Here is a 23,312-nt window from a genome sequence, read left to right on the forward strand (position 1 = left end):
GGGACTGAACGCCAGGGCATTCTACCTCTAATCTACACCCCAAGCCCTATTTTAATTTTGAAAAAAGGCTCTAAATTGCAGAAAGCCTCATTAAATTGTATAAGCTAGTCAAGAACCTGTGATGCTCCTGTCTCAGCCTCCCAGGTACTGGGATTACCAGTATGTGCCAATCTGCCCCAGTTGCAGTTTTTAACCTTATCTCCTTAAAAAGCTTAGTTTTAAGTGGGGTGTGGTGGGACATCCCTATAATACCCGCACTTGGAAGGATGACAGAGGACAACTAGTTTCAAGACCAGCTTCAGGAATCTAGCTTCTCAGCAACCTAGCCAGATCCTGTTTCAAAACAAATTTGTGGCCGGGCATGGTGGTGCACGCTTGTAATCCCCGTGCTTGGGAGGCGGAGACAGGAGGATCACGCAGTTTCGAAGCCAGCGGCGCTGGCTTAAGAGACCGTTTAAAAAAAAAAAAAAGTATAAAATAGATAGGTCTGGGAGTGTAGCCCGGAGGTAGAGGGGCTTCCAGGAAACCCAGTGCCACCAAAATAAATAAATAAATAAATAAATAAATAAATAAATAAATAAAAAGAATAGGCCGGGCATAGTGATGCATGCTTGTAATCCCAGCATTTGGGAGGCTGAGATCGGAGAATCGCGGTTCATGGACAGCCTCAGCTACCTAGTGAGGCTCCCTGCAACTCAGTGAGACCCTGTTTCAAAATAAAGAATAAAAAATTGGGTAGGGGGTGTAGCTTGGTGGTTCCATCCCCCAACCTGCAAAAAAAAAAAAAAAGAGAGAGAGAGAGAGAGAGAGAAAGGGACTGAGTAAGTTAAGTAACTTTCATTGTCTTCACTCTAAAATAAGTCTATTTTCAAGGAAAAAAAAAAAATTTTTTTTTGAAGTACTGGGAATTGAACCCAGGGGCATTCTACCAAGCTACATCCCTAGCCCTATTTTCTTTATTATTTGGAAAAAAGGGCCTAAGTAGCTGGGGCTGAGAATTTGTGATCCTCCTGTCTCAGCTTTCCCAAGTACTGGGATTACATTACAGGCGTGTCCCACCACGCCCGGCTAAACTCTTCCACTTTGTATTGTAAGGTGATTTTTAAAGGGGGCCAACAATTACGTGGGTATTTTTCAGTAAAGCTGATATTTGTGGGTGAATTGTTTTCAAATTTTCCCCCTTCCCCAACCCCCACCACCACCACACCGTCACTCACAGCACACTACTCCTACTACAGTGATAGCCTTAAGTTTTTCCTGGTGGTCTTGCTATAACTCCGAGGGATACTCTCCCCCATCATCTTTTTCACTTTAAAAAAAAGCTCCCAATCCTTTCCTCAGACAACACAGAAAATGAGTTTTCGAATTATTTTATCTTTAATAACCTGACTAATTCAAAATATGAAAAGCGTGAGAATTGTTCCCGAAGGATGCCGCCAGGATTGCCTCATACAAACATGATCAAAGGCAAAGAGAAGACGATTCCAATGGGCGTGGGGGATGAGAGGGCTTCGTGGCTCAAAGACTGCTGCGTTTGGTTATGAAGTCTCCGGTAGCAGGCGGACGAAGAGAGAAGAAATTTAAAAGATCCTCAGAGCACAGGGCGCGGCTGCTGGGTCATGAGCACTTTAAACCGCTTCTTGATGGTGATTCGGTGTCGCGAATACTTGTCGTCTGGGGAAAACCGAGCAGGGTGGGCTGAGCAGGTCTGTTGTCCCATCGGGTCAAATTTCTGCCCAAAAAATAAAGAAAATGCCCTCAATACAAAGAGTGGTGGGACAGAAGGGGCAGCCACGGAGATAGCAGACGCGAAGGTCAGACGAGAAGCCGCGCTGGGCCGGTTCTGCACGCGCGGGTCCCGACTCCCGGTTCCCGGCACCCGGCCGGCACCTCGGCGGCTGGTCTCCGCCGCGCTCCCACCCACGTAGGAGGAACGTGCCCTCCACTTACGTCTCCTCCCCTTACCTTCAGTGTGTAGACCCGATCGCCCTCCTCGTTGAGGTAATACTGGAGGAACATGACCACGTTTTCGCTAGAAACCTCAAGTCGGTGAGAAGCGTCAGATCGGTAGGAAGCCGCGTCTGCCCGACGGCCGCGCTGGTAGTCAATTTTTTCCGGCGTCGCCGGAAGTCTGTCCCGAGGCATGCCGGGAAATGTAGTCCATTCTGGACTCGCATTCGGCCCGCCAGAAGGGGCGCAGTAGTGCAGGACATGACCTGAGGCTCCAGTTGCATCCCTGGAGGTGTGCTAAGACCCCTGGGGTGTGCCCACGCGTGCCGGGCGCTGCTGCCTCGTTAGGGAGGGTAGGGATGGATGAGGGCTGCTCACTGGTATGCGCAGTCCAGCCTTTATTTCATGATGCACACCCATTTCACAGCAAGGATGCCTAGGGCCTGGAGAAGGCAGGGCTGTGGGATTCGGAACCCCTTTTACCCTAGGGAAGAAAGTCCTCCCCACTTTTACATCCGGTTCCTCCGCCTCATTTCAAAAATATTGGCGGTAAAGAGTGCATGATGGGTATCCGATATTATGCAAAGCGAAGAGAGCGTAAGCTTGTTTTACAAACTGGCGAATGTTTTAGTACTCGAACCAAGATTCAAACTCAGGCCTCTTTACCGCAAATTCAACGCTCTTCTTTATAGTGGTGAGTAACGAATAATAGCGTAATAAGGTGCCTCTTTTAGGAGTGTTTGTAAAGTTTTAAAAGAACGTAGAACTTCCCCTGTAGGACTCTAGTTTAAAGAAAGGAAAAGTTGGAACCAAAATGTTGTTACAAAGACAATCCTTACAGCATTGCGTATAATGGCAAAAACATTGGAATAATATTAGCTTTATAACCAGAAAAATCCCAAAGCGTTCGTTTTTTTTTTTTTTTTTTTTTTTTTCCCCCTCGATACTGGAGATGGAACCCGGGGGCATTCTATCTCCGAGCTATGCCCCAGCCCTATTTATTTTATTTTATTTTTTAATTCTTTATTTTAAAGGAGGCAAAGAGCCTCCCTCGCTATGTAGCTGAGACTTGGCGAACACGGGTCTTCCTGTTTCAGCCTCCCAAATGCTGGGATTATAAGCGTGCGCCACCACGCGCGGCGGTGGCGGTGGCGGCGGCGGCGGCAGCGTCTTTTTCTTCTTCTTTTTATTTTATTTATTTATTTTTTTTAAGAATATAGTCCCGGCGTGGTGGCGCACGCTTATAATCCCCGCGCTTGGGAGGCTGAGACAGGAGGATCACACAGGTTCGAAGCCAGCTTCAGCTACTTAGTGAGACCCTGTTTCCAAATAAAATAGGTCTGGGGGTATAGCCCAGAGGTAGAAAGGCCCTGGGTTCCACCCCCAGTACCACCAAAAAAAAAAAAAAGAATATAGTAGCTTGCCGGGTATGGTGGCGGCGCATGCTTGTAATCCTAGCATTCAGGAGACTGAGACTGGAGGATGGCGGTTCGCGGGTCAGTGAGACCCTGTTTCAAAATAAAGAATAAAATATATGGTTGGGGGTGTAGCTGGGAGGTTGAATGTTCCTGGGTTGCATCCCCAGACCCGCAAAAAAATAAAAATAAAAATAAAAACATCGTAGCATGTAATCCCAGCATCCAGGAGGCTGAGAACTGAAAATCGTGGTTTGTGGATAGCTTCAGCTACTTAGGCCCTCTCCAACGTAGTGAGAATCTGTTTAAAAATAAAGAATAAAAAATTAGGGCAGGGGGTGTCGCTCTGGGTTCCATCCCAGACTGCCAAAAAAAGAAGAATAAGAATAAGAATATAGTAGCCAAGTGTGGTGTCTCATGCTTGTAATCCCAGTACTTGGGAAGCTGAGACCAGAGCATCGAAGGTTCACAGCTAGCCTCAGCTATTTAAAGGCCCTCTGCAATTCAGTGAGACTCTGTTTCAAAATAAAAAATAAAATTGGGCAGGAGGTGTACCTCAAAGGTAGAATGCCCCTGTGTTCCCCCACTACCACACACACACACACACACACACACACACACACCCCAAATATATATATATATATATATATATATATATATATATATATATAGTTTGTATTTGATTATAGTTGCATAAAATAGCTCTGCAGAGATTTACAAGAAGGAGAAGATACTGGTTTTCTTCTTAATACAGAACTTGGTTCCAGGGAGGAGTGGGAGAAAGATGTCGTATATTCTATTTTGCACAGTTTGATATTTGAAAGATGCTAATGTATTGTCTATTTTAAAAATTCTAAAAAAAAACCCAAAGTAATTTAACACAAAGGAGGATTTTCTGGGCTTGAAATTTTAGACTGCATGGTTTTAGCAAGGGTTTTCAGCGCAGGGTAAGGCTTTGGCTTCTGTAGACTGCAAAGAATTGCAGTGGACTATTTGAGGACTACAAAGCAGCCTATCTCTCTCTCTCTCTCTCTCTCTCTCTCTCTCTCTCTCTCTCTCTCTCTTTTATGCTGTGGATTGAACCTAGTGGTACCTCTGAGCTATACCTCTAGCCCTTTTTATTTTATGTATTTATGTATTTATGTATTTATTTAGCGGTACTGGAGCTGGAACCCAGGAGCATTCTCCCTCCGAGCTACACCCCCAACCCTATTTTTTTTTTTTTTTTTTTTTGTCCTTTATTTTGAAACAGGGTCTCACTGAGTTTCAAAGAGCCTCACTAAGTAGTAGCTGAGGCTGTCCTCGAACTACAATCATCCCGTCTCAGCCTCCCAAATGCTAGGATTACAAGTGTGTGCCACCACCCCTGCCGGCTGCTCTTTTTTATTTTTTATTTTTATTTTTATTTTTTGTGGCACTGGGGGTGCCTCTGGGCTATACTCCCAGACCTATTTTTATACTTTATTTGGAAACAGGGTCTCACTAAGTCGAGAGCCTCACTAAGTATGTGAGGCTGGCTTCGAACCTGTGCGATCCTCCTATCTCAGCCTCCCAAACTTTGGGATTGCAAGCGTGTGCCACCACGCCCAGCTCTGCCTAGCAGGTTTTCAAGGAAGTGATATGCACATAGCACTTGAATCCCCTGAATCATCAGAGACAATTCTAGCCTCAACTGTGTGGTTCCCTTGATCCTTAAATATACTCACCATGTGGTCTAAATTTGGTTCAGAAAATAGAGAGCTATCACTGGATTAAGACAAGGGTCTGCCACCAGTAGCCACCTGCTATTAATAGGAAGTCAGTTATAGAACTGGGTGGGATTGAGGCCACAGAGTTAGATGTGTTGAGGCAGAATTGGAGTATATGGAACCAAAAGGTAAAACAATAGTCTAATGTTTGGAATCTGAGAGAGCATTTACAAATTGTCCTAAAAAGGTACACATTAATATGTTGCTAAACTCTAGTTTAGAGGGAATTCCTGGGTTTTGCCTAGGTACCATCACCCTTTGTAGACCTATCTCCCCTCCCCCATTTCACATTTCCTCTTCCCTCCCCCTCTGCAGAATGTTGGGAGTCCTAGATTCTAGTTCTGTTTTGATTCCATCCGTGCCCTCCCTTCCTTGGACACCCGTGGATCTGCTGGAGCCAGGTGACTCTCTGGGACCTGGACCTGTGTCATTCTGAAGGCATCCAGACAGCCAGGGTTAGTGCCCAAAGCTGACACAATGGCTTCCGATGGAGGTAAGTGTCAGGTATCAGGGAGAGTCCCTGCCATCCGCTTCTGTCTTTGGGGATCCACATTTATCCCTTCATCTGGGGATAAGCGCTTTGGTCAGACCTAGAGGGATAGGACACTCTAACCCCACCAAAGACATCGTCTTTGGGGTGGCTGGGGAAGGAGATTTTGCCATTAAGACAGAGGAAGAGGGCCTCCTTGGGAGCCAATCAAGGCACCTGAGAGGAAACTGTAAATTTAGAGGAAGGATGGAAGAGGGGCCACTTCGACCAGTGCAACCATTGCATGGAGGGTGGGGCGGTGGGGGGGGGGTCAGAGGCATGTGTTAGGAGTGGCACAGAGAAGGTTGGGGGGGAGGTGCAAATTCCTGTGTCTTTCTTAGGTAACTAGAGCCTGCTCTAGGGTTTTACCCTGAGAGAATAAAGCTGGGACCTCTCTTGTTCTTAGGAGAGAAAGAAGGCCGAGGGATGGGAAAACGGCCGTTAGGAGAGGGAGACAGCCTCAGCCAGAAAACTGCCCAAGTGAGATTATCTGTGGTAGAGATGTGTCCCCAAGACGGGGCGGGAAGGGGTATTAGCAGCTGCTCAGAGCCTCCCGCCAGCCGCTCCCAGCCCCCGTGGCCTCGGTCAGTTCAGGGAGCCGTCTTTCTTAGTTCTTCTGGGGCAGGGGAGGTGGGTCCAGCCAGGGTAAGAGCTGGGCCACCCTGAACTGCTCTCACTTTTTCTCTCTTTTGTGAACTCAGGCCTCAGAGCCATTTCGTTGTATTCAGTTCTTCATGGCATCTGCCGGTCGCTGCTCTGTGGTGGAGATGAGTTGGAACCTGAGTTTGCTCATATTCCGTGTCTCCTTCGTGGTCAGATGCTGGGTGTTGTTGGTTTTCTTTTCCTTTTTCTTTTTTTTTTTTTTTTCTTGTTTTTTTTTTTTTTTTAGTACCAGGGATGGGACCCAGAGGCCTTCTACTGCCGAGCTAGTACACCCCATCCCTATTTTTATTCTTTTCTTCGTGTGTGTGGTACTGGGGTTCCTGAAGCCCTTCTACCTCCGGGCTGCACTCCCAGACCTATTTTATATTTTATTTGGAAACAGGGCCTCTTAAGCCAGCGCAACTGGCTTCGAACCTGCGTGATCCTCCTGTCTCAGCCTCCCAAGCGCGGGGATTATAAGCGTGCACCACCACGCCCGGCTTAACCTTTATTTTGAAACAGGGTCTCGCTGAGTTGCAGAGGGCCTCACTAAGTAGCTGAGGCTGGCTGCAAACTGCAATACTCCTCTCAGCCTCCCGAGTGCCGGGATGACAAGTGTGCGCCACCACGCCCACCTAGTGTTGTAGGTTTTTCAGTGGCGTATTCACAGTAAGAGGGAGAGGAGAGTAGCATGGAATTAGGTAGATTATGTTTTTTAGTCTTTTGTGGTGCTGGAGATTGAACTCAGGGGCAGTCTACCTCTGAGCTACACCACCAGCTCTAATTTATTTTTTATTTTGAAACAGGGTCTCATTAAGTTGTTGACAGCCTAAGTTGCTGGGCTAGCTTCAAACCCGCAGTCATCCTGTCTCAGCCTCCCAGGTGCTGGGATTGCAGGTGTGTGCCAACATACCCAGCTAGATTATGTTCTATTATTATAATTAAAATTGTTGGTCCAGCTGTGCGTGGTGGCACAAATTTGTACTCCCCAGTATTGGGGAGGCTGAAACAGGAGGATCACAGGTTCACAGTCAGCCTCAGCCACTTAGGCACTCAGCAATTTAGTGAGACTGTTTCAAAGCAAAAAGTAAGCCAGGTGTGGTGGCACACGCTTGTAATCCCCGCGCTTGGGAGGCGGAGACAGGAGGATCGCGCAGGTTCGAAGCCAGCCTTGCTGGCTTAAGAGACCCTGTTTCCAAATAAAAATATAAAAAAGGTCTGGGAGTGTAGCCCGGAGGTAGAAGGGTTTCCAGGAACCCCAGTACCACCAAAGCAAACAAACAAACAAAAAATGAAGGAAAAAATAAAACAGGGTTTGGGGTGTAACTCGGAGGTAGAATTCTCCTGGGCTCAATCCCCAGTACCGGAAAAAAAAAAAAAATCTGGCCAGGTGTAGTGGCACACACCCATAATCCCAGTACTTGGGAGGCTAAGACAGGAGGATTACAGGTTTGAGGTCAGCTTCAGCAACTTAGTGAGATCCTGTTTCAAGATCCTGTTTCAAAATAAAAACTAAGGCCGGGAGTGGTGGCGCACACTTGTAATCCCAGCACCCGGAGGATCACAGTTCTCGTACAGCCTCAGCTACTTAGTGAGGCCCTCTGCAACTCAGTGAGACCCAGTTTCAAAATAAAGAGTAAAAAATAGGGCAGGGGGTGTAGCTCAGATGTCGAATGCCCCTGGGTTCCATCCCCAGACCTGCAAAAAATACATACATACATACATACAAAGACTAAGAAGGGCTGGGACTTCTTAGTCTTAGTTCAGAAGTAGACTGTCCCTGTCAATACCAAGGGGGGAAAAAAAAGCATAAAGACCAAAAAGTTCCGGGGCTTGATGAATTAAGTATCCATTTGTGAGCTAACCCCACACGCTGCTTCTCAGGAGGAGCTGAACTCTGGACCTCCACATCTTTTCCTGAGCATCCGCTCACTGCCTTGTTCCTAGTGGGGCCTTAAGACCATGGGTAATCCACATCAGCACATTTTACCATGTTTAACATGTTACTTAAAGCTCTGGAAATATTCTCTCTTCTCCCCTTGCCCTCTCCTCTCCTTGTCCTGGCCCTTGTCTACTATGTAACAAAATGTGCAGTCCATGCACCCCTCCAAAGAACTGCACTTCTGTGAGGCAGCTGGCCAGGGGCGGCGGGGAGCAGATGGCTTGAGTGATTGGTTTGGAGTAGGTGGGAATTGTAGACGGAATTGTACACTGGGTGGAATGTGCCTTAGGATAAGAGTTGCTTGGGTTCTGTGGTTATTGCTCCTTTTCATGGAGTGTGTCTTTCTTCTTTTGTTTCGGGGTTAGGAAATAGAGGAGATTATAAGGAGCAACGGGAAAAGGAGGAGAGGATGGGCCAATAATCTTTTTTGAGCTACCTGACTCTCAAGGGCCTTGAGAGGCCCAGAACTTTTTCTGGACTAGTTTCCTTGTTGTTCTGAGCCTGCTGTGGGCTGTTTTCCTGCAGAACAGGTGTCGACCCTATTCCAGGCAGGGGAGGTCTACCAAGAATGTTCTTTTTCTTTTTTTCTTTATAGTACCAGAGCCCAGGAGCATTTATTCTACCTCAGAGTTATACCCCCTGCCCTATGTTTTATTTTTATTTTGAAACAAGGTTCCACTAGGTTGCTGAGTCTCAGTACTTGCTGAGGCTGTCCTCAGGCCTGTGATCCTCTTGTCTCAGCCTTCCAAAGTACTGAGATTACAAGCATGCATCACCATACCTGGCTAGGAAAGTTCCTTCTCCTCCTCTTCCTTCTCCTCCTCTTCCTTCTCCTCTTCCTCTTCCTCTTCCTCTTCCTCCTCCTCCTCCTCCTCCTCCTCCTCTCCTCCTCCTCCTCCTCCTCCTCCTCCTCCTCCTCCTCCTCCTCCTCTCTTTTGTGGCACTGAGGATTGAACCCAGGGGTATTCTACCTCTGAGCTACACCCCCAGCCCTATTTTTAACTTTTTTAAAATTTGGAAATAGGATCTCACTAGGTTAATGAGAGCCTCCTTGCCGAGGCTATCCTGGAACCTGAGATCCTCCTGTCACAGCCTCCCGAGTACTGGGATTACAATCACGTGCCACCATTCTTGGCTCTTCTCCTTTTTTTTTTATGGTACTAGGGGATTGAACCCAGAAATATGCTACCTCTGCACTATATCCCCAGCCATATTCTATTCTTTATTTTGGAGTGGAGTCTCACAAAGTTGCGGAGGGCCTCACTAAGTTACTGAGGCTAGCCTCAAATCTGCAATCCTCCTGTCTCATCTGCTGGGGTTACAGGCATGAATCACCACACCTAGTGCAGGAATGGTCTTAGAAAAGCTTTAATAGGGGGCGATGGCTTGGCTTTGTCTCTTCTCTACAGACAGGGGTCTTTGAGTCTTGTTGAAAGGGGATCAACTTCCTTTTTTCTTTTTTCCTTTTTATAGTACTGGGTATTGAAACTAGGAACATTTTATCTCTGACCTACACCCTCAACCCCATTTTATTTACCTATTTAATTTTGTGGTACTGGAGGTTGAATCCAAGGTCATTCTATTTATGAACTATACCTCCAACCTTATTTTATATTTTATTTTGAAACAGAGTCTCACTTGCTAAGTCACTGAGGGTCTCACTAAATCTCGGAGGCTGGCCTTGAACCTGAGATCCTCCTGTCTCAGCCTCCTAAGTACTGGGATTACAGACATTTGTCACCATGGCACTATGGTTGACACTATTTTATTTTTATTTTTATGGTACTAGGCATTGAACCCAGGGAATTCTACCTCCGAGCTACACCCCAAGCCCTATTTTTTATTCTTTATTTTGAAACAGGGTCTCACTGAGTTGCAAAGGGCCTCACTAAGTAGCTGAGGCCAGCTGCAAACCTCATTCCTTCTGTCTCAGCCTCCCAAATGCTGGGATTGCAAGCCTGTGTACCGCGCCCGGCTCCCCCCAGCCCTATTTTATTTTGAACAAAGGCTCACTAAGTTGCAGACTTGCTAAATTGCTGAGTCTGGCCTTGAACCTGTGATCTTCCTGTCTCAGCCTCCCAAGTACTGGGATTGTAAGTGCGTAACACCACACATGCTAGGGAGCAATTTCTCTAGTCCAGTAACTCTCGACTGGGAATAAAAGGATGTCAGAGTCACTTGAGGGACATTTACAAACCTTACAAGTTCCCCGTAGATGACCCCATAGATGACCCCTTCCTGACCTGTCGAGAATTGGTCCTCTGATGCTGTAAGGACTGAGGGGAGCTCCAAGGGCCTAACTTCTCCCAATTGATGCCCTCCTTTTCTCTGCCGCAGCAGCCTCTCCGTTGCCAGCACTGGACGTGGCCGTGCCGCCCGGGGCTACTTTGACTTCTTTCGCTGCACTTCCCTTTCCCCCGCTGCCGCTGCCCCAGCCGCCAGACCAGCCGCCCTGGGAGCCAGCTCCTCAGCCCTCAGTGCCTTCTGCATTCTCTCCAGGCAACCCCGTGGTGCTCTCTGCTTTCCCAAGCCCCATGTTGGTGACAGGGGATGGGGGCTCTGGCCCCGGTGGGGCCGCAGCTGGCAAGGTCATCGTCAAAGTCAAGACAGAAGGGGGGCCGGCAGAGCCACCTCAGAATCAGAACTTTATCCTTACTCAGCCCACTCTCAACTGGATGGCCTCGGGGGCTTCCTGTGGGGGCTCTGAGGGGCCTCCTGCTCCGTATAGCACTGCCTCTAGCGTGAAGACCATGCTGCCCACCACTGCTGTTGGCGTGAGCCAGGAGGGCCCCTCAGCTCTTCCTCCCCAGGCTCCACCACCAGCTGCCCAATTGGCCCCCACTGTGCCTCTGGAAAGGGCCTGGCCAGGGCCTGCAGGGGCCACCGGGGAACAAGGTACCACGACCACCCAGAAGCCCTCACTGGGGGGCCTGGCCCACACCTCCAAGGGTGTCTATGAGAACTTCCGACGCTGGCAGCGCTACAAACCCCTGGCGCGGAGGCACACATCGCAAAGTCCTGATGTAGAAGCTCTCTCCTGCTTTCTCATGTAAGTGGGGAGGCCTGAGCCTGAGCTGAGTTATCATAGGGCTTTTTTTTTTTTTTTTTTGGTGGTGCTGGGGTTTCATGAAACCCAGGGGCATTCTACCTCCGAGCTCTACCCCCAGCCCCATTTTTAACTATTTATTTATTAATTTATTTTGGTGGTACTGGGGGTAGAACCCAGAGGCTCTCTACCTCCGGGCTATACTCCCAGATCTATTTTTTTAAAATATTTTATTTGGAAACAGGGTTTCACTAAGTTCCTGAGAGCCTCACTAAGTAGCTGAGGCTGGCTTCGAACCAGTGCGATCCTCCTGTGTCAGCCTCCCAAGTGCAGGCATTACAAGCGTGCGCCACAACCCCCGGCTTAATCTTAATCATAGGTCTTTTAAATAAGGAGGACTTTGGGATGGATACAGGCAGTTAGGAATACTTGAGGGCAGGTCATGAGGATGAAGGGATTCTATGAGAAGGAAAAGCAGAATAACCTGCTGCTTTATCCTCTCCCTGGTTTTTTTTTTTTTTTTTTTTTTGTGGTACTAGGGGTAGAACCCAGAGGCTTTCTACCTCCAGGCTACACTCCCAGACCTTTTTAATATTTTATTTGGAAACAGGGTCTCACTAAGTTGCTGAGAGCCTCACTAAGTAGCTGAGGCTGGCTTTGAACCTGTGCGATCCTCCTGTCTCAGCCTCCCAAGTGCGGGGATTACAAGCGTGCGCCACCACACCCGGCTTCCTCTCCCCGTTTATAACAGGCTCCAGGTCTTCCAGCTGATCTTCAGAACCCTGTGTGTTCAACAAGCATTTTAGAGCAAACCTCATTTTTAGAACAGAAGCCGGAAACTGGCAACATTTTCTGCCTTGCAGTGAGGAGCAGTGATGGAACTTGGGTCTCTGACTCCAAAGGTCAGAGTCCTCCCGGTCGACCTGACCCCTCCTCTCCTCCGACATTTAGACGCAGAGTAGAGCTGTTCAGACCCTGGGAATGCTGGCCCTGACTCATTCCTGAGAATGGGGAGGACTGCTCCAGAGGGCTGTCTCCCCCCAACCCCCACCATTATGCTCAGAAGTCAGGTTGAAATAGGGAGGGTGTGGACAGGCTCCACCAACCCACTTGGACATTTAACACCTTCTTTCACCCTCAGCTCTCTCACGTAGAAAGGGGATAATTATACCCACCCCGCAGTGTTGCCAAAAAGATGAACAAGGCTTGGCAGGGCGCCTAGCTTGCAGTGAGTCACTAAATGCTAACTATTTTATTATTACAAAAAGACAATCTAAAAGAGGAAAAGTGCTCACAAAAGGCCACAGCGCCCTTGTTTAAGAGTGAGTGCATTTACCGAGGAGCCTGGGGTCATAAACTGTTTTGCTTATAAAGCAGTCGTAAGTCGTGTGGGAGAGTTTTTCTCCTTCCCAACCAGACACACTGTCTCGCTCAGCTGCACTATACCCTCAACATTTTATGCAAACACATATTCCATTTTACTGGATTTTGGGGAAAAAACACTTTGCTTGTCCAGTGACAGAACTCTGAAAGGAACTGCCCCCTTCTCCTTGATGTTGGAGCAAATGAATCCCAAGTCTCCCCTAGCCAGGTGTTGGGGTGTGCGCCTGTAATCCCAGTACTTGGGAGGCTGAGACAGGAGAATCCTAGGTTTGAGACCAGTCTCAGCAATAGTGAATCTCTGAGCAACCGAGTGAGACCCTGTTTCAAAATAAAAGGGCTGAGGGTATAGTTTGGAGGTAGAATAATCTTGGGTTCAATCTCTAGTACCACAAAAGAAAAAAAGGAAAAAAAACCTCTTCCCTAAAAATCCTAGATAAACAGCATTTTACTGGCTTCCTTTCTTCCTTTTTTCTTCCCTCCCTCCTTCCTTTCTCTTTCTTTCTTTGTGGCACTGGTATTGAACCCAGAGGCATTCTACCTCTGAACTATACCCGCAGCCTTATTTTATTTCTTATATCTACACAGGGTCTTGCTAGGTTGCTGTGAGCCTCGTTTAAATAGCTGAGGCTGGCTTTGAAATACAATTCTCCTGTCTCAGCCTCCCAAGTACTGCGATTACAGGCGTGAGCCACCTGGCCGTCTATCCTGTTTTCTTAAGGAAGTTCTGAGTTCTCTCTTGGAATTAGCAGGCTGAAGTAAATGTTTTTTTTCTTTTTCTTTTTGGTACTGAGGATAGAACCCAGGGGCATTCTACCTCCAAACTACACCCCTCCAGTCCTATTTTTTTAAAATTATTATTTATTTGTTTATTTTTGCAGTATTGAGGATTGAACCCCCAGCCCTCTTTTTTAATTATTTTGAAACCGGGTCTCATTGAGTTGCAAAGGGTCTCACTAAGTAGCTGAGGCTGTCCTTGAAGCATCTTCCTCCTGTCTCAGCCTCCCAAATGCTAGGATTACAAGCGTGAGCCACGACACCTGGCTTGAAGTAAATCTTGAGGCCATTTGGGCTCTCAAGGTGTGCTTGGGATGCATTCGCTTCTGGTCCTGGCCAACTCCAGCTCTCCATGCTTAGGGAGTCTGGACACGGTCTCCTGCCAAGTGCAGAGGAGAGCCTCTACAAGTCACCAGGGAAGCTGGTTCAGTGCTCAGTCCTGGGACCCTGAGGGACTGCCATCCAGATTTACAAGCTTCCCCAGCCCTTTGAGGACTCAAAGGGAAATCAGAGAGGCAACAATGAAGCCCTTACATTAGTCTGGGCTCTCTAATTCTTCTGGATCAGAAAGGGGTCAAATATTGTATTTGAAGGTCTGTGATGGTATCATGGAGACAGACTAAAAAAACAGTGAATAAGCCGGGCGTGGTGGCGCACGCTTGTAATCCCTGCACTTGGGAGGCTGAGACAGGAGGATCACACAGGTTTGAAGCCAGCCTCAGCTACTGAGTGAGGCTCTCAGCAACTTAGTGAGACCCTGTTTCCAAATAAAGTATAAAATAGGTCTGGGAGTATAGCCTGGAGGTAGAAGGCCCCTGGGTTCCACCCTCGGTACCACAAAACAACAACAACAACAAACAAACAAACAAAAAACCAGTGAATAAAAGATGGGCATGGTGGCACATGCCTGTAATTCCAGTACTTGGGAGGCTAATACAGTAGGATAGCAGGTTCAAGGACAGCCCCAGCAACATAGCAAGACTCTTAGCAACCTATTGAAACCCTGTTTCAAAGTAAAAATAAAAAAGAGCTGGTGTAGCCGGGTATGGTGGCACAGTCTTGTAATCCCAGTACTTGAGTAGGAGGCTGAGACAGGAGGATCACATGGAAAGATAGCCGCAGCAACTTAGTGAGACCCTGTTTCCAATAAAATTATAAAACAGGTCTGAGAGTGGAATGGAGCCCAGAGGTAGAAGGCCCCTGGGTTCCATCTTCAGTAACACACACACACACACACACACACACACACACACACAGCTGGGGATGTAGCTTCAGTGTTGAGTGCCCCTGTGTTTAGTCCCCAGTGATTGAAAACACTACACATCCTATACTTGGAGCTACTTTTTGGTTAGCGAATGCCTCTGCAAATGCAGAGGTAGGGGAGTCTGGACGGCTCATCAGAAGTGCGGCGAGGAGGGGAGTGGTGGCGCATGCTTGTAATCCTAGCTTTTGGGAGGCTGAGATAGGATCGTGGTTTGCAGACAGCCTCAGCTTAGTGAGGCCCTCTGCAACTCAGTGAGACCCTATTTCAAAATAAAGGATAAAAAATATATAGGGCTGGGGTGGAGCTCAGAGGTAAAATGCCCCTGAGTTCCATCCCTGGTACTGAAAAAAAAAAAAGTGGGACAAGACAGGGTCATGCTAGATTTAAGGTGGGGCCGAAGATGTGAGTTGAGGGGCATCAGGACTGGTGTGCGGGGCATAGGTGTATCATGTGACTGACCTGATGGGGGTTTTAGCCCAGTGCTTCGTTCCCTGGCCCGGCTGAAGCCCACCATGACCCTGGAGGAGGGACTGCCGCGGGCCATGCAGGAATGGGAACGCACCAGCAACTTTGACCGGATGATCTTTTATGAAATGGCAGAAAAGTGAGTCTGAGCAGTCCTCATTCTCCCGAGGGCCGTGTGGCCGGGGTGGTGGGCCAGTGGGGGGCAGCCTGGCATCTGGGTGTGATTGTTACCTGGAGGAGCAGCATAGGCTGGGCTAGGGTCTTCTGGATCCTTGCCTCTTCTTCTCCCCCCCGACTCTGGGGTTCCTCATCCTCTCTATCTACTCTTGGAAGCTCTCCCCACCTCCAGATCTTGAATCAATACAGAGATCTGCATACTGGGGGTTCTAGGATGGAATCTGAGCCCAGTATGTATAGAAATTCTATGCAATGGGCTGGACATGGATGCACCTGTAATCCCAGTTCTTGGGAGGCCGAGACAGGAGGATTGCAGGGTTGAGGCCAGTCACAGCAACTTGTGAGGCCCTCTGCACCTTAGGGAGACTCTAAGTCAAAATAGAGCATAAAAAATAGGGCTGGGGGTGTGGCTTCGAGGCAGAACACTCCTGGGTTCAATCCTCAGTGCCAAATCAATAAATTAAAAATAAATTAAAAATTCTATGTGCCGGGAGCGGTGGCGCTCGCTTGCAATCCCATTATTCGGGAAGTGAAGATGAGAGGATTGCGGTTTGCAGACAGCCTCACCTACTTAGCTATGCCCTCCGCCACTCAGTGAAACCCTGTTTTTTTTAAAAAATAGGATGGGTGGTGTAGCTTATCTTATCTCTCATTTCTCCAGGATAGTCTTGGTCAAAAAAATAAGTCTGGCCTGGCATGGTGGTGTGTACCTATAGTCCCAGCTACTCAGAAGGCTGAAGTGGGGGGATCCCTTGGAGCCCAAGAGTTTGAGGCCAGCCTAGGTAGTAGAATGAGATCCTGTATCAGAAAACCAAAACCAAAATACTGGAAGAAACGGGTCTTTTCCTCCAAGCTTAGCTTCATTTCCTCCCCCATGCCTAGATCATGCTTCCTAGATTTTTACCCTTCTAGGGTCTCAGGCCCAGCTGCAACATTCCTGGAGCACAGCACTGCCTCCTGGTGGAAATGGTCTCAAATTGCAACTGTTACCCTGTTCAGGAATTCTGCCTTTCTCAAGGGTTGTAGGCCAGGGCAGGTGAGGTCTTAAAAGAGAGGAGGAGGGCCCACCAGGCTGTTGCATAGGCCTGACTGAATTCAACAAGCCTGTGTTAAGTACTGCTGCATACAATTCAGGAGGCTGGGTGAGACAGATATGAAAAAGAAAAGCCGGGCCTGGTGGCGTATGCTTGTAATCCCAGCGTTTGGGAGGCTAAGACAGGAGGATCACCAGGTTCAAAGCCAGCCTCAGCTAGTGAGGCTCTCAGCAACTTAGTGAGACCCTGTTTCCAAATAATGTATAAAAACAGGTCTGGGAGTATAGCCTGGAGGTAGAAAAGCCTCTGGGTTCCACCCCCAGGGCCAATAAATAAATAAATAAGAAAGAAAGAAAAAGAAAGAAGTTTATAAGTTCTAGCTCACTCCCATTTCCGTAAAAAATTTCCTAAGTAACCCGGGCGTGGTGGTGCACGCTTGTAATCCCAGCATTCGGGAGGCTGAGACCTGGAGGATCGCAGTTTGCGGACAGCCTCAGCTACTTAGTGAGGCCCTCTGCAACTCAGTGAGACCCGGTTTCAAAATAAAGAGTAAAAAATAGGGCAGGGGGTGTAGCTCGGAGGTCGAATGCCCCTGGGTTCCATCCCCAGACCCACACACACAAATTTCCTAAGTGACCTCTGTGGGAAGAGACAATGTGGTGGCCTCATGAGGTTTCCCAAGAACTCTTATTAGGCTGTCTGTGAGCTTCCCCCTGGGTGACTTGACTTAGGCAGGACGTGTGTGTGTGTGTGTGTGTGTGTGTGTGTGTGTGTGTGTGTGTTCCATGAACTCGGGTATTCTACCTCTGAGTTCCATCTTTTTATTTTATTTTTTCAAACAGTCTCAGTAGGTTGCTGAGGCTGCTCTCAAACCTGCGATCCTCCTGTCTCAGCCTCCCAAGTACTGAAATTATAGGTGTGCACCACTGTGCCCTGTTCCCCAGCCTTATTTTATTTTTTATTGTGAAATAGGATCTCGCTGAGTTGGCTGAGGCTGACCTCAAACCTGTGGTCCTCCTGTCTCAGCTTCCCCAGCACTGGGATTGTAAGTGTGTGCCACTATGCCCAGCAGGACTTGTTTCTTGGTAGTGCTTGGTTGCTGCTGGGTTTGGGTTCCTGAAGCGCCCCTTCTCGGCACTGCCTCTCCCTTCCTCACCCTCTGCAGGTTCATGGAATTCGAGGCTGAGGAAGAGCTCCAGATACAGAATGCACAGCTCACAAATGGTTCCCAGAGCCTGTCTCCTGCAGCCCCTCTGAACCCCGATCTTCAAGGGCCCCGGGCCCCTGAGGTTTGCCAACAGCCAGGTAAGGCCGCCCGGTTCCAACAGGAGTCAGAGGAATGCAGAAAGCAGCCATGGATCGGGGAAGGCGTTGCCTTTGCTCAGCCACTCTTCAGGATGTGGCATATGAAATTCCAAGCAAAATATCCGATAGGGCATTAGTCCTGAACTAGATATTGATCTTAGTTAAGTAAACTACTCTCTCATCTAGAAATGAATGTAAGAAGCCCACTGTACCTTGTCTGTCTGAGGAATACAGGCTGGGATGGAGAGGGGGGTTCCTTAGAATGTCAGGTGTGAGGAAAGAGACCCAGTACTGAGGTTCAGTCTCTCCAGATTTTTTTTTTTTTTTTTTTTTTGCGGGTCTGGGGATGGAACCCAGGGGCGTCTGACCTCCGAGCTATACCCCCTGTTCAATTTTTTATTTTTTTGGTGGTACTGGGGGTGGACCCCAGAGGCTTTCTACCTCTGGGCTATACTCCCAGACCTTTTTTTATATTTTATTTGGAAACAGGGTCTCACTAAGTTGCTGAAAGCCTCACTAAGTAGCTGAGGCTGGCTTCGAACCTGTGTGATCCTCCTGTCTCAGCCTCCCAAGCGTGGGGATTACAAGTGTGCGCCACCACACCTGGCTTTATTCTTTGTTTTGAAACAGGGTCTTGCTGAGTTACAGAAGGCCTAAGCAGCTGAGGGTGTCCTCTGCGATCCTGCAGTCTCCGCCTTCAAATGCTGGGATTACAAGCGTGCGCCACCACGCTCAGCTTTCCCTCCAGCTCTTATTTATTTTTTATTTCTTCGTATTTTTTTGTGGTACTGGGGGTGGAACCCCGGGACTTTTCTATTTCCGGTTTATACTCCCAGACCTATTTTATACTTTATTTGAAAACAGGGTCTCACTAAGTTGCTGAGAGCCTCACTCAGTAGCTGAGGCTGGCTTCGAACCTGTGGGATTTTCCTGTCTCAGCCTCCCAAGAGCTGGGATTACAAACATGCGCCACCACGCCCAGCCTCTCTAGCTTTTAAATCTTCTCCCATGGCTTGTACTTTACCAGGATGGCTTGATCCAGCCTGGCATGATTTCACAGTACCTGTGCTGCTGCCCTTGCAAATAGAGCTGGGAGGTGGAGGCCAAGGCTTCTGTGCTCCTTCCCGTTCCCCTAGCATACATTCTGTGCCCCTCCCGATCTCTTAGTGTACATTCCGAAGAAGTCAGCCTCCAAGGCGCGGGCTCCTCGCCGACGGCAGCGCAAACCCCCAAAGCCTCCAGGTCCTGAGGCACCCAAGGAGATTCCACCGGAAGCTGTGAAAGAGTATATTGACATCATGGAAGGGCTGGTGGGGAGTCAGTTGGCCGCTGGGGATTCCGATGGAAAACAGGAAGAGGAAGAACAGCAGGAGGATGAAGGGATGTACCCAGATCCCAGTCTCCTGAGCTACATCGATGAGCTGTGTTCTCAGGAGGTCTTTGTCTCTAAGGTGGGCTGGGCCTCTGGGCTGCTTTCCGGCAGATCCTGTGGGTGGGCTTTCTGGGGCACATCTAGGGTTCTGCCTAAGGCAGTAGGAAGTAGGCTTTATTCTGTGACTGAGAAATTGCACTCCTGTGTAGCTGGTGGTAGTCACGGTTTGTAACAAATCGCGTGGAGCGGGAGGTGGAGGCTCATGGCTCCATCTCTGGAGGTTCACAGGTCCCCTGTCAAGGACTCATCACTCCTCCTGTTCTCCAGGTGGAGGCCATCATTCACCCTCAATTTCTGGCAGATCTACTGTCTCCAGAACAAGAGAGGGATCCTTTGGCCTTAATTGAGGAACTGGAGCAAGAAGAAGAACTTACGCTTGCCCAGGTAAATCGGGGGGTAGCGGATATCAGAAGATACTCACATGGGTTTTTCTAATCCTACACCACCTTGGATGATACAGCTTAGAGAAGAACAGCTTCAGGATTGGGCTTTGGGAATAGAACGAGTAGGGAAGAGGCTATGGAAACACAGAAAATGAGAGCAAGGGCTCAGAGCATGGGACCAGGCACACAAAGGTGGGAAGCGCTGCGGCATATCTGATGCCATCACGCGAGCCACATGCTTTCCTTCCGTGCTTTGCCAAATTCCATATCCTACCACACACCAGCCACGTCTTCTCACAACTGGGTACAGAACTGGTGTTTGTCCATTCTTTTCCAGCTGGCTCAGAAGAGACTCTTGGCCTTGGAACAGGAAGATGCGGAGACGCCTCCCGGCTGCAGTGCAGCTCAGTTGGACTCAAGTTCTTCTGTTTCTGATGAGGATGAAGATGGGGGTGGGCGGTCTCGACCCTCACCAGGGTCTCGGGGAGCTGGGGGAGCTGGGGGTATTGTTCACCTTGGGAAGACTGCTTTTCCAGGAGAGCAGCGGGCAAGGGAAACACATGGTGGGCAGCAAGCAGCCCTAGATGATCCAAGGGGGATGTGTAGGGATGGGAACACTCTGCCATCTTCTAGCAGCTGGGACCTGCAGCTAGAGCTTACATCTCTCCAGGGAACTCAGGCACCCTTGGGTATGGAGATAAGAGGGCCTGGGAAGGCCATAAGCCAGCTGTTAGCACATCAGGATGACCACCTAGGAGGTGCTGGGTCCCCTGGGCACTCCCCTCTGGATGATAGGGCTGCAGAGACTTTGCCTCTTTGCTGGCAGGAAGGCCCCCAACCCAAGAGAGTTCTCACTTTGGATGTTGAATTTGCAGAGCCAGCTCCGCTGCAAGGACAGGGGTTAGAAGAACAGGTCCTGGGGTTGCAGACAGGTCAGCAAATAGGGGGACTTGAAGTGCTTCTTCAAGACAAGGATCCTTCAGCAGTGTCTCAGGAAGGCTCTTTAGGAGCCATGTGGGGAAATGACGGAGGTCCTCCCATGGTTCAGAATTATGATCAGAACTCCTCTCCCGGGACATCTGGGGACAGGGATGGGGCTCCTCTCAGCCCAGGGCTTTGGCTGAGCGGTGAGATAGATACTGTAAGCTTAGAGTTGCCTTTACAAATTGAAGAAGTCATAGAGAGCTTCCAAGATGGGGAATGTATACCTGAGCACCAGGCAGTGGGCTCCAGAAATAGCATTTCTCTGGGTCCTGGAGAAACCATAGCACCTGAGGATGTGGGGAGCATTGTGGTTTCCTGTGGAGACACAGATGCTACAGGTACCCTAGCAAAGAGAAGCTATTGCCTCTTATCTTTGAGGGCTGACAGCCCTACCTTGGGGCCCAAAGAAAACAGCGAACAGAGTCCTGAGGCTACGCAGGATGAGGATCCCAGTGATCTGTGGGTTGAAGGTTACTCCCCACTGCTGGAAATCAGAGTTGGTACCTCCACACTGAGTTCTTCCAGAGAGACTCTGCTTTCTGCATGCCAGGGCGATCTCCTCATCCTGGAGGCCCAGGATGATTCTTCCTCTCTGGAGGCCAGCCAAGAGGCAGGGAATAGAGGGAATCCCTTTTCTCCTTTGTCGGAAACCACAGAACATGTCCACATACTAGATGTCGGAGATGACTGTGGCCTCCAGCTAGGGATCAGTGAGGATACCTACTTACTAAGTTTTAATTCTTATGACCCCCAAGGAGGGGGCAGGGAGGATACAGGTTTGTCCAGGCCTAATGACCTTGTTCCTTTACCAGGCAGTCAAGAGTCTTGTACACTCAGGACCCCCCAGTCAAGCTCTCCTCACCAGGACCTTAGAACCTCTGCTACATGGGGAACCAGGGATGCTTTAGTTCTGAAAGAAACTGCTCTTGTGAGCCAAACACTTAGCACAGCAGATAGAGCCAAAGGAAGGGAAAAAGAGACGGAGGAGGAGGAGGAGGAGGAGGATGATGAAAAGGAGGAGGAAGAGGAGGAGGGGGAAGGGGAGGAGGAGGAGGAAGATGTGGAACTCTCCAATTTTGCCTACCTCTTGGCCTCAAAACTTAGCCTGTCTCCGAGGGGGCTTCCTCTTGGTCCTTGCCATGTCTCAGGTCGGGCCACCCCAAGAGCATCCCACCCCTCTGCTGAGGCAAGAGGCCCTGGCCAAGCTCCGTACCCTGTCACCAAGACTGGGAAGCGAGCTCCAGCTGGAGGCCCAGCCCCTGCTGACAAGAACTCCCAATCAGGAGCTCAACTTGGGGTCTCTGGGGAGAAACCCCTGCCTCCTGCAGTAGTGGGACCTTCACAGCCTCGCAAAAGGCGGCGTGACAGCTTTGTCACGGGCAAGAGGAAGAAACGACGTCGTAGCCAGTAGGAAGCAGAGGGCCCTTCCTACCCACCTGCCAGTCAGTGCCCAGAGGTGGGTGACCCGAGTAGATTTCAGTACTGCTGCTCTCAGGGGGTAGTCAGCCTCAGCCCCATGCTGTTGTTTCGTTTGTTCTGCAAAAGTGGTTGATGAGCCTGGGGTGGGAGGTCCTGAGTGGGAATTAAGGAAGAAGGACCTTTGGAAGGAGTTGTGTGGAAAAAAAAATAAAGATTTTTGTTGTTGGAAAATGCTCACAATGTGCCAGCCATTCTTCCATACGAGCATCCTTGCTGCTGGGCAAGATGTTAGGAACGTAGACAGGGGTAGTTCCAGATGGAATCCAGATACCGTATCCTGCTACTGGCCTCTTGGCTCCCCTCAGCTTCCAGGCTATGAAAGGTCCCAAGACAGTAGCCTCCGATGATCATTCTTTTTCAGTACTGGGGCTTGGACTCAGGAGCATTCTCTCTCTGAGCTACATCCCCAGCCCTATTTTTTATCCTTTATTTTGAAACAAGGTCTCATTAAGTTGCAGAGCCAAGGCTGGCTACCAACCTGTGGTCCTTTATTCTCTCTTCACAACCCTGAACTTGACACTGACTAGAAGGGCCTGTTTGGATATCTGTTTATTATCTGTCGCTCTAAGTCTATGGATGGAAAGATGCTTCCTTCCCTGTCCGATCTCTAGGAAAGAGATCGAATTTCCTAAAGCTAACTAATTTTCTAGACTTGTGCCTAGACACAGCACCTTTAGGGGGCTTTTTCTTTCTTGAAGAGGCTGGAGGGAAAGGACTTGAGTACCTCAGCTCCTGCTGGGCAGGGAAACCTCCTGTGTGGCTGGTCTGACCTGTAGCAGGAAGCTTTGGGCCTCGCTGACATAGCTTTCTGCTCCCACTACAGGCGATGGAATCAAGTCTCAGTAGACTTATTAAATATGGAATGGTAGTAAGCTATTTTTTAATCTTTAATGAGGACAGAACAAGAGGGAATAGGCTGAAAAACGGTTCACAGATTAGCCCATTAAAAATTGCGTATTTAGGTGATAACAGGAGGGGAAGACAAGAAATCTCTTTGTATAATTTCTGTACAGGAAAGAGCCCTGTCTAGATAGAGTTGAGAGGATTCATCTAGCTATGACCAAGAGAATTGACTTGGAAACTTCTGGATCTTTCAACGGGCATGCTATAACCATTTTTCCTTTTCATTCTCAACTAATGACACTATCAATGTGACTCAGCTTCATTTTTTTAATAGATATAGATATAGATTTATATTTATATATAAAATAGTTTCTTACAAAAAAACCCAAACAAAAAATTAAAATCAACTAAAAAACAAAACAACAACAAAAATCAAACAGGAGCAGAAAGGGGGTTGAGGCGTAGGTGGGCCCCTGGCACTGCCCTGAGTCTGCGGGGCCCATGCAGCTGAGGAGGA

At 48.7% G+C, this 23,312-nt stretch overlaps 2 protein-coding genes across 2 annotated transcripts; one reads left to right on the forward strand and one right to left on the reverse strand.

Moving 5' to 3' along the window:
- Nucleotides 1-1,499: 1,499 nt before the first annotated feature.
- NOP10 (NOP10 ribonucleoprotein) lies at nucleotides 1,500-2,053 on the reverse strand. The gene is made up of 2 exons (XM_080706827.1): nucleotides 1,966-2,053; nucleotides 1,500-1,732 (listed from the first exon to the last, which is right to left on the reverse strand). The coding sequence occupies exons 1-2, from the start codon at nucleotides 2,017-2,019 to the stop codon at nucleotides 1,592-1,594; spliced, it is 195 nt and encodes a 64-aa protein (XP_080562953.1). The 5' UTR covers nucleotides 2,020-2,053; the 3' UTR covers nucleotides 1,500-1,591.
- Nucleotides 2,054-2,513: 460 nt separating this feature from the next.
- Nucleotides 2,514-21,884, forward strand: NUTM1 (NUT midline carcinoma family member 1; the record flags this gene model as incomplete). Its single annotated transcript, XM_080707047.1, has 9 exons — nucleotides 2,514-2,547; nucleotides 5,526-5,606; nucleotides 10,567-11,275; nucleotides 15,169-15,297; nucleotides 17,535-17,674; nucleotides 18,842-19,125; nucleotides 19,374-19,490; nucleotides 19,827-21,401; nucleotides 21,522-21,884. The coding sequence occupies 9 exons, from the start codon at nucleotides 2,514-2,516 to the stop codon at nucleotides 21,882-21,884; spliced, it is 3,432 nt and encodes a 1,143-aa protein (XP_080563173.1).
- Between the last annotated feature and the right edge of the window lie 1,428 nt (nucleotides 21,885-23,312).

The sequence above is a fragment of the Muscardinus avellanarius genome (genome assembly GCF_963383645.1).
Source record: "Muscardinus avellanarius genome assembly, chromosome: 12".
Classification (NCBI taxonomy): Eukaryota; Metazoa; Chordata; class Mammalia; order Rodentia; family Gliridae; genus Muscardinus; species Muscardinus avellanarius.

Bases quoted from the DNA above. Each gene is read 5' to 3' on its own strand.
- NOP10 (XM_080706827.1), bottom strand. From the start codon at position 2,019: ATGTTCCTCCAGTATTACCTCAACGAGGAGGGCGATCGGGTCTACACA. The intron at 1,733-1,965 runs GTAAGGGGAGGA...TTTTTTGGGCAG, and splicing joins ATCGGGTCTACACACTGAAG to AAATTTGACCCGATGGGACA.